The 14,458-nt window shown below is 43.1% G+C and overlaps 1 protein-coding gene across 1 annotated transcript; it reads left to right on the top strand.

The window, feature by feature from the left end:
- The first annotated feature begins 6,833 nt into the window (after window positions 1-6,833).
- LOC134150638 (uromodulin-like 1) lies at window positions 6,834-12,014 on the top strand. The gene is made up of 5 exons (XM_062594700.1): window positions 6,834-7,138; window positions 7,736-7,972; window positions 8,864-9,020; window positions 10,208-10,337; window positions 11,632-12,014. Exons 1-5 carry the CDS (start codon window positions 6,840-6,842, stop codon window positions 11,781-11,783), a joined length of 975 nt encoding a protein of 324 aa, XP_062450684.1. The 5' UTR covers window positions 6,834-6,839; the 3' UTR covers window positions 11,784-12,014.
- The last annotated feature ends 2,444 nt before the right edge of the window (window positions 12,015-14,458 follow it).

Here is a 14,458-nt window from a genome sequence, read left to right as displayed (position 1 = left end):
AGATAGCACAATAATATAGGCTTGGCCTCACTGCCAGCTATGGGAAGACACTTCAGGGAAAGCAATGTTTAGGCTATCAGCTAGAGGAATAAGCAGAGTGAAACTTGGAGAGGTGGAACTTCTGGAAACAGCCTTTTCAAAGGTATTTAAGTAGCTTTATTTTGTTAAAAATCAATTGATTCCAATTCCAATTGGTGCAGGTTTTTTTTCTTTTCTTTTTTTCTTTTTTTTTCCTTTTTTTTTTTTTTGCGCAACAGATTATTGGTTGTTGTCTGGCTTAAGCTGTTATAAAGTAACTCAATACCCTGTCCATTCAGAACAAACACTGCAAATGCCCATTACAAAAAGACAGCAGTGACTCCTTAGCCAGCTGCTACCTGTCTGAATATGCTGTTATTGGGCTGATTCAGGAGTTGCTTCACAAGATGCAGGAAAAATTTCCCATCTTGATTTTGTTTGCGGCTGAACTACTGGATTTGTCTGGTGAGTGATACATTTAGTTCTAACCTCAAGTGATGTCTTCCAGCCTTCTTTTCCTACAGTATTTGTGAATGATAGCTAAGTATCTTACAAAGCGTTTTCAATCTCAGATGTGTGACCACAATAAGATGAGGGAGCAGTTTCTCTCTGTACATAGAGCTGTCCTGGAAGTCTCAAAATAGTGATTTAAAGGACTTGTTATGGGAGTGTTAGTGGCCCTGAATCAGGGCTCAGTTGTGCTACATACCAAGAGACAATCTCTGCTATAAGTAGTGTGCAGTTGGGGGAGAAGCAAAAAAAAAAAAAAAAAAAAGGGGGGGGGGTGACTTATCACAGTAGTTTAATAGTGAAATGGAAGATCGAACTTGCATCTGCTGAACCCTGGTTTAGAATCCAGTTTTCTGGGCACCACTGTTCATGTTAATTAAAATAAGCAGAATTTTTCCTCTTCACTGTGTGGTACCACATTTTTCTGCATTATTCTCTGGAAACAGCTGTCTTGCTGAATATTTCTGACAGCTTGAAATCAATGATGAGTCTGTAATGCTGTCATGCTTCAGATGAGTTCTTGGGGCTGCTGTCACTCGTAGCAGACCAGTCAGTCTCTGCTTTCTACCTCATATTATCTGCAAGCGTTCATAAATTTAACTTGGCTCATTTAAGTAGTCTTGTGTATTTTCAGCAGGACACATCTCTTAAGTAAAGATAAGCTTGAGTGTGTTCAAAGAGTATTCTATCCATCTTGAAATTCTAGTCTTTTGCTCTTTTTTAAAAAAAAAAAAAACACACCTTGTTCCTGTGCAAAATTGTTTATGTATATTTATAACACTTCCACTGAATCAGGATCTCAGATAAGTATTTGAGTTTGTCTATACCTTTAGACAGTACCTATATTTCTTTGTGCCTGGGCCAAACCATAGGAGTTCTGTTTTCCTGTACAAAATCACAATTCTAACTATTTTTTACATGTAACATACTAGTCTCCATCTGTTAACCTTTGTTTATTTTTAGCAATAAACTAGATTTTTTTTTTCTTTTGGCTTCCCTTTATATTAGCTTAGCCTGCTTATACCTGACCAAAATAGTACCAGTTTATCAAATGACCACAGAGAAGCTGTAAAGGCACAATACTTGGATGTGAGCCCCTGGGGTTCCATCTGAAGGATCCAAATCACCTCTTAGCTTTTCTATAACTGTATTTGCTGGCAAATGCCTAAGGGGAAGTGCTTAAATTTTTGCGGGGAGAAAAGTACATTAATATTTTAGGCCATGATTTGGCAAGCATGCCAAAGGTCGACCCTGTGAATGTGAACGAGAAAAAAATAAAATCTGTTCATAAAACAATAGCCTTTTCAGTCACAAGTCTGCCTCTAAAATGACAGTGTCTGCTTTAGATTTGAGAATTTAGAAGCAGAGAGGTTACTGTGTTCTGCTTTGTGTCACTTAGGCAAAACAGAACAGCTTCATACTGTACTGATACCGAACCTTAAGTAGCCTGATCCCAAGCTTCCTCAAGCCAAAGGCTTGTTGTGACCTGTCTGTAGGAGAAGGCTATTGCATTATTTGTAAGCCTGGTGTATCTATTTTAGGGTTTAGCCCTTAAAAGGGAACGTTGTTTTCAATGTTTTTTCTGCTTTCTAAGACTCAATGGAAACAGGACAATTACAGGTGGCCTGATCAGCCAGCATGAATCAGGAAACTCAGCATAGCACTGGGATATTGTGAGAGGAGGAATGATTAAGGAGGGCCAGGTGAGTGAGCTCTTTAATGTATATTTCATTCTTGCTTTGCTGTATAACATTCACCAGCCTGGCCCTGAGCAACCTTAGGGCTTCATTCCTCCTGCATCTTAGGCTGTCATTTGTGTCTTTGAACAGTGAAGACAAAGGGTTCTTTCTGACTAGTTAATCCTTTGCGTCAGTAGGGCACAGGTATGAAGTGTCACCTTTGCATAACATTGAATGTAAACAGATCTATAGCAGCTGCCCATAAGAATGGCAGTGCCAGAAGTGCTGGCCCTCCCTTCTGTGTGCTTCTAAATGGAACTAGTGGCTATTTATGTTTCCACCTCTCCTGACCTGTTGCAAAGTGCTGCTCCAAACTATTAAAAGTTTGTATACAAATAAAGAGACAAAGGGCTTATTTTCTGTTCATTAGGTGCCTCCAGAAATGAACATCATGTCAGTGAACTGGTAGACCAGAACCTTTCTGGAGAAGCCCAACTGAGAGCTGAGAGCAGCCCAGTGACCAGTGAAATGTTTTCCATTACAGAAGATAACTTAGATGAGGTGACCTTTAGTTTTCAGGCTCCAGCAGTTCACTCTACCAATGAAATGACAGCTGACATCGTTCCTGTGCAAACAGAGACAGCTGTGAAATTAACAGCTATGGTGCCCAAAGGATTGGTTAGATACCCTGGAGGGGTTTATCAATTGCACAAAGAAGCAGCAGCTTTAAAACTCCAGGGCGGAGACGTGTTTCCTAGCAGGCTTTTGAGTAGCACAAACATCCCTATCTCGAGGCAAGGATTACAGTCTGCCACCCATCAGGAGCAGCCCAAGAAGACATTACCAGGAAAACCAGAAAGGGACAATAATACTGAGCCCAGTATTAGACCTGCCAGCACTGGTGCTGGGTTGCTCCAGCCTGTGCACAGTGGGGGAGCGCATCAAGATTCTCTGGAGTTTGCGGCTGTCTTTTCCATTCCTGCTCTCAAGCAGACAGAGATGCCAAATCCTAAAACATCTCTTTTGACTTCAGCAGTAAATTTGCATTCAAAAGAAATAGGATCTCCCTTTCCCGCCAGAGTTAAAATGGCTCTCGAAAGTGCTAGGGTGGATTGGTTACCAACATTAACACCTCCCACCAGCAAAAGGCCAAAAGACACAAATCCAGAAGCCCAGCCTGATACTAAAGCTGGTGTGAGTCCTGCATCGCTGAAGAAGACTCAGATGGTGGATGCTAGAGTTGAAATTTCTGCATTCTTCCAAAAGCCAGCCTCAGGGAACCTTGATGCAGTCTATTCCAGAATGATGCAATCAACTGCTGTCCAGTTTTCTCCTACTTTATCTCTGAAGGAAGAACCAACAGACAGTAAAGCCAGAAACTCAGTAGCTGAAGTGAAGGACTCTAAACCCCCAAGCCAGCTGGCTGCTCTTCAGACACTTCCACAGGGCAATGTACATTCTTCATTATTAATACCTCTGGAAACACTAGTTCATGATGACTTAATGCAATCCTCAACTCAGGGGCCTAGGAGCACAACTGATAGATCACAGTCCCTCTCTTTGTTCCAGACTCTGACCTGTACTAAGCATATTTCTCAGGAAACCAGCAGGAGCTCAAAAAGTGGAGTGCTAGTTTTGCAAGGTGATGCTAATCATCAGACAATTAAAAGCAAACCTGAAACAGCTGGATCCCCTAGGAGCCCACAGACTTCTCCTAGCTCATCCCTATTAATTCAATCACAAATGTCAGAGTTAAAATTTTCCCAAACTACTAGAGAGCAAGGAGTAACACCTGCCTTCTTTCCAGGTACTTCTACTTTTCTGAGTGTAGGCCTTCAGCCGCTAAGCACATTTGCTTCTGTTCATGCAGGACATCAGCTACCAGCTACATCTGCTCCTGTCTATGTGGGATTGCAGCTAAGAGGCATCTCCAGTTCCGCTGAGAAGCGATTTAGCATACCGATTTCATCTGCTGCTACTAGTTCTGGGTTTCCAATTCAAGCCATTTCTGCCCACCTTGGATCTCAGGAAACCTTTCCTATGAAGCTGCAGATGAGCACAGTGAAAGACTCCAAGGGAAAGATAAGTCTCCCACATCAGATAGATAAGGCTGGTTCTCCTAAGCTGAGTCCACAAGCCAGCACAACCACTAGTCCCCCTGTATTGTATGACAACAAGAACCAGAAAGAAGTTCTTCCTGGCTTTGCCCCTTCAGTGTCCTGGAACCAGCAACCTGTCAGCTTGGAATCTTTTCCTCCAAAACTAGCCTTGTTCCGTGCACAAGGAAGGCAACTCAACTCAACAGCACATCCTGAACCAGTGCTGCCTGATGGCTCTCATGAGATCCTGGCACATCTGATACAAGCAGTAGTTCAGCAGTTTGGTATGTTGGATGATGTAGCTACCAAAAACCTCAGTGACTTTAGAGTTGATCAACTTACAGTCCTACCATCATCTCAGTACTTGTCTTTTCTGCTTAGAAACAGTAATGGCACAATGTGCTTGCAACCCATGCAAGACTCCTCTCTGCCTACAGGATTCCCAAACACTAGCATTGGGACTCTGGTTTCCATTCAACAAATGTTGACAGCATCCAGTTCTTCAGCAGTAGATCTTGCCAACTTGCAAAATCTGAGTCCTTCTAGCTTAATTCTGGTTAAACCTGTATTTATCCTTTTTCCCACTGAGAGACCAGGGTTCCAGGTATTGCACTCTGCTAAAGGTGAAGATGAGCACAAAACTGCTTTGTCTTTCACTAACAAGCAAGTTCGGAATTTGATTACACCTGAAAGCAGCCACGATATTTCAGTAAAAACTAGGTCCTCTTATTCCTCTAGTAAGCCTTTGTGGCCTGAAACTACTCTCTTCGCTATTTCTAACCAATCAGTAGAGAAAATGAAAGTAAATTCTCGGCCGATGCTGGTTAATACTAATTCTACAGTCACCACTAGTTTATTTCAAGGTGTGACTTCAGCATCAGATCACTTGCTATATCCACTGACAAGGATTAGCAGTACAGTGCAGGCCATCCATCCATACAGTCTGCCTGAAGGGATTCAGTTATCTGTTCCCTATTCCCGAGACAGCGAAGACACTGATACCCTTTTACTCAAGGGAGTGTTTGCAGAGGCTCTCACCTCTACTGTGCCACCGCTAGTGTTGTCTACTCAGCTTAGCCCTTCTGTCTCCCCAAAAGTATTTTTCACAGCTGAAAAACCAAGCTCTTCTTCTGTAACTTCTTTACTGTTAGCAAAGGGACTCCCTGCTTCTGAAACACCAACTCAGCCTCTATTTACTGTGAGAAGGAGTGTGAATCAGCTTCAGCACAGCATGAAACTAATGCTGCAAACAACCAGCCTTCACCAAGGCCTAGTGACCACATCTTCTTCCATCAATACACGATGTACAGAGTGTTTGAACTTGCGCTCAGCTGGAACCACACAACAGCCATTGAAGATGTCCACAAACATCATGCCTTTGCAGTCCACTTCACAAAGTGTCTCAAGCATGGCATCACTTCAGAGGCGGCCAGCACAAGTACAGTTTGCGCCCAGCACACTGCCAGCTTTCTCAGCACTTCCAGCTGGGAACAACCTTAAGGATTCAGCAGCAGGAAGCAGTGCTCATTCAGGAGGAATCACTGCACATGCTACAGTGGTACAAACACTCACTACTTCTATAAAACCTCATCTTACTAGACGTTTAGCGTTTACTCCTATTGTGCCTAAGTCCTTTATGGTGACAGAGAGACCAGCAGTAGCACCCATACATGACCCATTTTCAACCAAAGTCCAAATGAAAACAGCTGTTTCTGGGAAACTGCTGGCTACAATTACCCATACAAGGATATATGCAAGCCTAGCTTCATCTGTTTTGACAGATGCTCCCCTGCCATCAGCCCTGAAACATAAGCAAACTAGTCTAGCACCTACTAAATTGTTCTCACTGGCCAACATGGGTGGAAATGCAAAACCAACTGAAATAAGCATAAATGCAAGAAAAATAGGAACTAGTACGCTCTTGGGAACAAGCATGTCTCTGCCAGCCATGTTTGACACAAGGACACAGAGACTCCCCTCAGCAGTTCTTGGCAATAAGATTGCTTTAACTCTAGTACAGCCATCTGTGTCTGCAGGATCTGCTGCCTTTGAGAGAGAGCCTAAATTAACACAAAGCACATCACAGTCTCTCTCAGCAATGACTTTTGCAGCTAAGACTGCTTCACTTACAAACAAAAAAGTCTATCTCCTGCCAACATCAGCTATCGGACCTGATCCATACGTGACACTGCCTATGGTTGCCAGGTTGAACAAAGCAAATGTACTCTCACCATCAATAGGGAAGAGCGACAGCATGTTAGTGAAAGAGGAATATTCAGCAGCAACTGGCCAGCTGCCCATTCAGGCACCTGTGTTTTCATCACATCAGGCATCGGCAAGTCTACAAAGTCACCCTTTGGAGAAAATAGTATTGGAGGATAACGCTGAACATGAACCTGGTCATTCAAGTCCTGACACTGTCATGCAGGCCACTGGGTCATCTAGAACAAAATCAGTTTCTGCTAATAGGCTTGTAAGTAAGGTTACGTATCAGTCACCTGCCTTAAACGCAGTACTTGTCAATGATGCTAAGATGCTTCTAACCCCAGATCTAACCCAGTTCCTTCCAACTCCAGAAAGCCACTCGTATTCTCAGATTCTGATGGCACTTACACCAGAGAGAAATTCTCTGCCGGATGTTATGAACAGTAGACGCTCAGAGGAGCCGTTCTCGAACACAGAAACAGAGGAAATGTTTAAAACAAATGAAGTGACTGAAGAAGCAGATGGCTTGGTAACCATCCTGACACTGCTGGATTCTCAGTCCAGCCCACTGCTGAGTGAATCACGCCAGAGAAGTGTTTTGCAGTCAGATGATGTCCTTCTGAATGGGTAATTATCTCAGTGGAGTTGCTGCTACATCTTTATGCTACATAATTTAAGGCAGGGTGGAGGGGAGGCAATATCCAGATTGCTCCGTGGGCTCAGTAACTTGGGAAAGCTGTGTTGTGATTTTAAAAACTCTTTATTTCCTTCTAGATTGACATCATATATAAAAGATGGGCCTTTCTGCATTTCAGATCCTAATACTGCTCTTCAGGCCTTTTTTTTTTTTCTTTTCTCCTTAGTAGTTTCCTATTCTGTGACTGTCCCCCACACAAATTCTATACGCAATTTTGTAAGTGGCAGCATTTAATAGAGCTAAGTAAACGTGCTAGCAAGGGAAACAGATACTCTCACTCAGTAAAATATTTCTGGGCTTCCCTCAGCTCAAATGATTTGACAGTGCAGAGAGGCAAGAGATGTTTCTAGCCATGGGAGTTCAATTATGCTAAGGTCTAGATGTTGTTCGTTTGTTTCAACTTATTTGTAAATTGGATTCATGTTTCTGTTTGACTTAACTGACGAAAGAGACTGTAATGCTGTCTTGTTCTTAACAGGCTGCAGAAAATGCCTGGGTCTCACCTTTTCTTTCCTCTTTTCCTTCAGCCATGCAGTTGTGACTGATGTCTGTGGCTCTGGTAACTACACTGTACAGATGAGCCTGCGCCCTGCCACAGAAGCAAGCTCTGAGGTCCATGGACCATTTCCTTCCCAAGAGACTTACCTGGTTTTAATCACGCTGCAGAGTAACAGCAGCCACCCTGTGCTACAAATACAGTCATGCTGTGTGACCCCTATGAGCAGGCCAGAGGGACCAGATGCCACATGCTGTCTGTTCCACAGGTCAGACATGGAGTTGCAGAGATGTGCTCGAAATGCGATAGGGATTATCTCAATCCTTAGAGAAAGCTTTCCTTTGTGTTTTATTAGCTACAAGGAGTTTGTGATCTCTCTGTAGTTAAGGTTAAGCTAAAAGCAGTAAGAATGCATCTGAGATTGCACTGCTCTTTTAACTGTCTTGTAATCCATATTAAGGCTTTGATAAGACTTGGGGCCTCCAGGGCAAAAAATCTCTCTACTTCTTCCACCTTTTGATTTTTATAAATGAGCAGTGGCACTTCTCAGGTAGCCTTCATGATCTTGGGCACAACACTCTTCCCTACAATCCCAACCAGTCTTCCTTTGTTGGTTAGTACAAGGCCCAGCAGCACACCTCTCCTCGTTGGCCCCTCCACTACCTCTGTCAAAAAAGTTACCATGAGTGCTCTGCAAGAGCCTGCTGGACTGTTTGTGCCTAGCTGTGTTGTCTTTCCAGCAGATACCAGGGTAACTGAAGTCTCTCATGAGAATCAGGGCCTGTGATCGTGAGGCTACTTCCAGCTGTCTGTAGAAGGCCTCAGCATCTTCCTCTTCCTGTTAATGTGGCCTGTAGGAAACACCCACAACAATGTCATGGATCAGGGAACAATTGCCACACTACATCAGTCCCTTTAATGGCTTTAGCAAAATCAACTTTCCATAAAAAATTCTGCTGCTCTGGGACTTTGGCCTCTACAGCTGTGACATGTCTAGCCTGAAACATTGTGATTTTGTGGATTTTTGTCTGTCTGACTGTGTAGACGCAGATGCTTGGCTTAGAACTTGTGTATAACTGTGCCAACAGACTCCATCTTTCCTGACAGAATCTCAGAGGAGTGCTGGAAGTTGAAACTATTTTCCTTTTGTCCTTGCCAGGTTGCCATCTGAATGCAGACACATCCAGTTACTGCAGAGCAGCCAGTCCAAAGATGCTAGCTTCACTGTCCAGCTGTTCCAGATGCTGAATCACTCAGTGGCCTATTTGCACTGTGAACTTAATGTCTGTCTGCGTGGCAAAACAGGGTGTGAACAGGTATGTGGAAAGAGTCCTCTCCTCTCTCACTGGTCTTGTGACTGATGTCTGTCAGTTAGGACTTCTTGGAAGAATTGAGTGCTTTCACCAAGTACAATTGATTGAGCAAAGATCTGTGATGGTAGATTGAGGAGTTCTGCTTTCTTCCAGCTTCCACAGTCCTTTCTTAATCTTCTGCATGCTGTGTGTCTCCTAAAGCCCCAACTGAATTTTTTACTTTCAGTTAAGCTTACAGAGCTCAAAGTGCCCTATTTTCACCTTACTGTTTCACAAACTATTTACCACTGTATGGTGTAATCAGCTGAAGAAGCACACTAATAAACAAGCAAGTAGCAACTTTTGAATTGCAGAATTACACAAAATGGCTCAAATCTGTCTCTAAATTGGATTGTCTTGGATCTGGGAGATGGGACTTTTCAGGCTTCTGCAAGCTTGGAGGTCTCAGGGATGAGGTAGCTGATATGTGTTTCTGTGAAACACTTAGCATGGTGTCTGATTTCTTAGCCATGAGCAACACTGTAGATTTAAATGGTACAGGAGTGTTTGATAGGGGTGTAGCAGATCTATTCACAAAAGGTTGAGTGGTTCTCCAGTCCCCCATTAAAGCCAGAAAGGCTCTGAAATTTCATTCACTCAGGCTCAGGCTTTAAGGAACTTCAGCAGGAATTAGAGAAATCAGTTGGGGAGAGGTTTGTGAAGGATGAATTTCTGCATCTTCCATATGTCCTGGCTGCTCTAACAGCACTTCTAGGGTGCAGACAAATTATAAGCCTATAACCACAGTCAGACACTTTTGGGAAGAACTCAACCACTCCTTATGACAAAGTCCTCAGATAGAAGCATCCTGTATCTGGTCAATCCCTTTGTTAAAAGCCTGGAAGATGAGTATATGTTATGTTAGTGATACAAAAAGGTAGCAATAGGTGCTAATCCCCAAAGAAAAGTAACGGGGGAATAGAGACACGCATGTGTGCTCTCCAGACGTTAGGTAATCAGCTTTTTGGAAAGATGGCAGAGCTAGGCAAAAACTGAGTCAGAGGAGATCTGCTCCAACTGACACAATGGTTGCTGTGGACACACACAGTCACCAGTGCAGGAGATCCTGTTCAGGCACCTCCAATACATGTTTAGTTTCTTTTTTTTTTTTTTTTTTTTTTTTTTTTTTTTTTTTTGCATGTCTTTCCTAGGACTGCTTTGAAAGTGTGGAGATGCTTCCCCCACCAACTAATAGGAACAGCTATGGAAACCTGCACAACCTGATCTCATTTGGTCCAATTTTGAGAATGAAAAACAGGTTTCTATATAAACCTGTGGAAGGTGAGTGTCTCATTTTCTTGTGTCTCTGTCCTTCTCAAGCTGCAATCTCTATTCAACATACAACTTTTCTATCTGTTAGGAAACCAGTACACGTCTAACAGCTTTCTTGACACTAATGTGGCTAAGTTTTATCCAAATGGCTCCTCATGTTTGCATTCGCCTTCCTGAATCCCAGATGGGCAGATTAATCAGTATCAAATCTCATACACTGTCAGACAAGAGATGCAGCCAACTTTATTCCCTGTAGGAGTCAGGCTTTAGAATAAAGAAAGGGAGGGAAAACAAAGAAAAGTATCCTCTAGCTGAAAAGAGCTTTTGCAGTATTTTGGCGAAATACATTCTCTGAGGATGAGGAGTGATATTAAATTGTGAGAGATATCTGCTAACTCTTCACTTCAAGAATCAGAGTTCTGAGCAAGATGGGATAGGAAGAATGAGACATGATATAGAGGCCTCCTTTTAGCTTTGGAGCTTTTAGAATCAAAAAGCAATGTTGTCATTTCTTGTACTGAGCTTAGGGATGAGTCCCCAAAATTAGAGGTCATTACCTGGTACAGCAAGGTAAGTCCATCTCCAGATAACTGGAGAAAAATCTCACTCCCATTTATGAACACTAGAAGCAGAATGAGGAGGTGAGGTTGTTCTTTAGCCAGGAGCATTTTCTTTCTTCTTTTTGTGCATAGGTGAAATACGGCAGCTGGTTTGTGTTAATTAGAATCATAGAATCAGTAAGGTTGGAAGGGACTCTGGAGATCATCTAGTCCAACCTCCCCGCTCAGCAGGGTCACCTAGAGCATGGTAGACAGGGTTGCATCCAGGTGGGCCTTGACTATCTCTGGAGAAGGAAACTTCACAACCTCTCTGGGCAACTGGAACTCTGTTCCAGTGCTCTGTCACTCTCACAGTGAAGAAATTCCTCCTCACATTCAAGTGGAACTTGCTGTGGTTCAGTTTCTGCCCATTGCCTCTTGTCATGCTGACCAGCTATTAGAAATGTGAAAGATTCAATCTGGCATATGAACATGAGACTTATTAAATCCACTGGCACAATCCCCGAGCATCACTTAGCTTCTTGTGTCTCTGATGAATTTATGTATATGATATTTACTGCTGGGCTTTTATAGCAAAGAAGGTACTGTGTTTGAAAAGACACTACACATTCAGATTACTCTATGGAAGAAGAGTTAGCCATACCTGCTTGGCATGGTATAAAGAAGAATGTGATTTTACTTCCTCTTTCCTCGGCCTGCCTCTCTTAATATTGTTCATGGCTTGATCACTTCTTTCTTTTCAGGTCCTGATTCTGCTATGCTGGTACCCATTCTGCTGGGATCCCTTACTGGTTTTGCTGTCCTGGGTGGTGTTTTCCTCAGCCTCTGGCTGCATCACAGACAGAGCACTAAAAACCTTCATTATCCACCACTTGGAGAAATCCAAGGCCTGTGAACTATCAGGCAGATGCAGCTGCCATCTCCTGCAGGTTGCACGCCACTACTACACTGATCAGAAAAGCAGTTGATTTTGCTTTGCACACTGTGTTGCTTTTGTAGAGCTTCTGCTGACCTATGGATCAAGGGACCCAATTTCTGCTTTCAGCCCATCTCTCCCTTCTTTCCTTCTGCAGAAGACAGTCCAAACACTGCAGAGTAGAAAGAGGGCTGTAGTAGGGCTACAGCTGTAAAGGAGATCAAAACTTAGAATGCTATGTCTGCAAGGCACCAGCATCCAGTCTATTCACAGAAATGGGAAACCCGACAGGAAATCAAAGTGCAGAAGAGAAATGTAAAATAAAACATTGTAAAGTAGAAGCATAACATTAAGGAGAACAAATGGCTATGAAAAAATAACAAAACCCAAGATTACTATTTAATGTGGACAAGGGTCTGAGAGCTGCAGACTTCCAACCACTCAACTAATCAGCATTTCTCATGTCTAAGATGGCGAGTCCCCTTTATCCTTTTGCTTCACTCACTGTAATGTTTTCTCACTTTCTGTGGAAGCAAGTTTCCCGTAGCTGTCTGTTGGTAAAATCCAAATAGTGAATGAAAGTTAAAAATTCAGAAGTTTTCTCCACAAGTCTGAATTTCAGAGCGCATAGAAGAGAACTCGCCACACCCAAATCCTAGGCCCAGTTTCTTTGCCACTGTTGTCAGAACAGCAGGCAGTGGAGGGGCAGTTGCCAGAACAGCTTGTGTCATATGCAACAAAAACATAGCTTGCACCTCTCTCTGGATCATCTTTCCTCCAAGAATTTTTTCAGGTCTGCCAAGCAGCTAAAAATGCTGGGACAAGATTCAACGACAATTAACCTTTCAGAAACAGCAATTATCTGCATTTCAGTAGTGCTAAAGGAAGTGGTAGCACATTATATTTGACATGGATTTACCTAAGTAAAATGAAAATAGTCTCTGTGCTAAATCATTCATGACCTAAATGCACAGGCCCAGGGAAGTGTCATTATAGGGTACTTTTTGCAGATGAGGAGTCAAAGTATAAAACAATTAAAAGCACATATGGATCAAGACTCTTACGTAGCCAGGACAGGTTCAGATCTCCTGTGTCCCTGCCCTGTTTTTCAACCAAAGGACTGCTCTCCTCTTTCCTAAAACAGGTTTGTCAACAGAATCCCTAAGACTGATGCAGCAGGTTCTGTTAAAATTAGCAGCCGAAGGAATATCTTGTAAAAAGCCATACTGCTTTTTGGCACCATAATGCAGCCACATCTGAAGTACAGCAGCATCTTAGGAACACAGAAAAGAACACTTTGTGGTTCTCAAGGAGTCAGGCATTGTGTCCAATTGAAACTATAAGCCACACTGGCAGAATATGAGTAACTTGTCCTGGATACCTGTGCTGATATGATGCTTGTTAAACTGCCCAGGCCAGCTATTAGAAATTCTCATCTTCTCAGATGCCCCTTGCAGGCATTCAGTAACATGCTTTATCCCTGCAGTAAGCATCCTAGTTCTCCTCGCTTGTTGTATTTCTATTTAAATACTTCCTCAGGTTCATGCACTGATGGTCCCCATGTGGGACCCCCCCTCCCCAACGTGTACTGGGGCCTTCTCTGTTCTTTGACCTCCTGGAGTGTTTGCCACCCTGCCTTTTCATCCAGCTCACAAGGGCTATGCTGCGGAGGAGTATCTGTGGATTTCTCTCTGTTTAAAGCCTACCTTTCCTTTAAGTGTCAGTCTGCCTTGCTTTCACTTAGTGCATACTCACAGCTGAGGTGAGGGCTCCCTTCTTCAACACGCTGCAATTGCAAGAAGGTTACTCCACTGCACCATTTTTTACTTTGTGCTCTTTAACGTTTTTCTATCTACTGCTAATTATGAGAGGGAGGGGCAGTTTTATGGAAACGTAGCCAGATGTCCACATCCGGTGTGGCCAAGCCCTGTTCAGTAGTTGGCCTGGGTGCGTGGAATGCAGTAATGCAGCTCCCTCATCTAGGACTGAAAGGGACTCTGAGAATCCACCTCTTGGCAGTGAGGAAGGTGAGTCATCTCAGGTAACTCCCCACCTCTTTAAGCAAATCTGAAGTAGGAAGAGCTTCTTAATTCTACTCTGATACCACTTGAGCAGGAGGCAGCCAGCAAGGCTGTGTTTGCAGGCCTGACTTCAGAGCTAGATCAGCATCTGAGCAGCTTAACTGTCTTTTTAATAAGGAGGATTTTGAAGAGGACTGGGTTAAAGTGGCATTGGGCATATGTACCAAGTCAAGCACAAGAAGTGAAGAACAGTTTATGCAGTGAAATGCTCTCTGTATCTGCTACTGGACTCCAGTGTGGAGAGGTAACTGTTTGGTCTCTTACAGCTCTATCAGTTCAGGCTGTCAAATAGAACCATCTGTGGTGATTTGGTACTAAAACTCGGAAGATGATGTTCACATGGCTTCCTGCTTTGGAAAGCCAAGTTTCTGGCACTCAAAGGGTATGGAAAAAACACTGGTAAGCTGGCATTCTACCTCTTTCTTCCTCATGTGCGTGAGTTCTTATGCAAGGGTGAAAGGAATACGTATTCAGAACAAAAAGCCCTGGAAGCTGAAGTAGGCGTCATAAACTAAATACAGGCGTGTGATTTAGAGCAGCCTGATTATCTGAATGTGAGGAAGAATTTCTTTA

Source organism: Rhea pennata, chromosome 24 (assembly GCF_028389875.1).
Source record: "Rhea pennata isolate bPtePen1 chromosome 24, bPtePen1.pri, whole genome shotgun sequence".
Taxonomy (NCBI): Eukaryota; Metazoa; Chordata; class Aves; order Rheiformes; family Rheidae; genus Rhea; species Rhea pennata.
The sequence above is the reverse complement of the archived record's forward strand: the minus strand, read 5'-3'. Positions and strand labels throughout refer to the sequence as shown.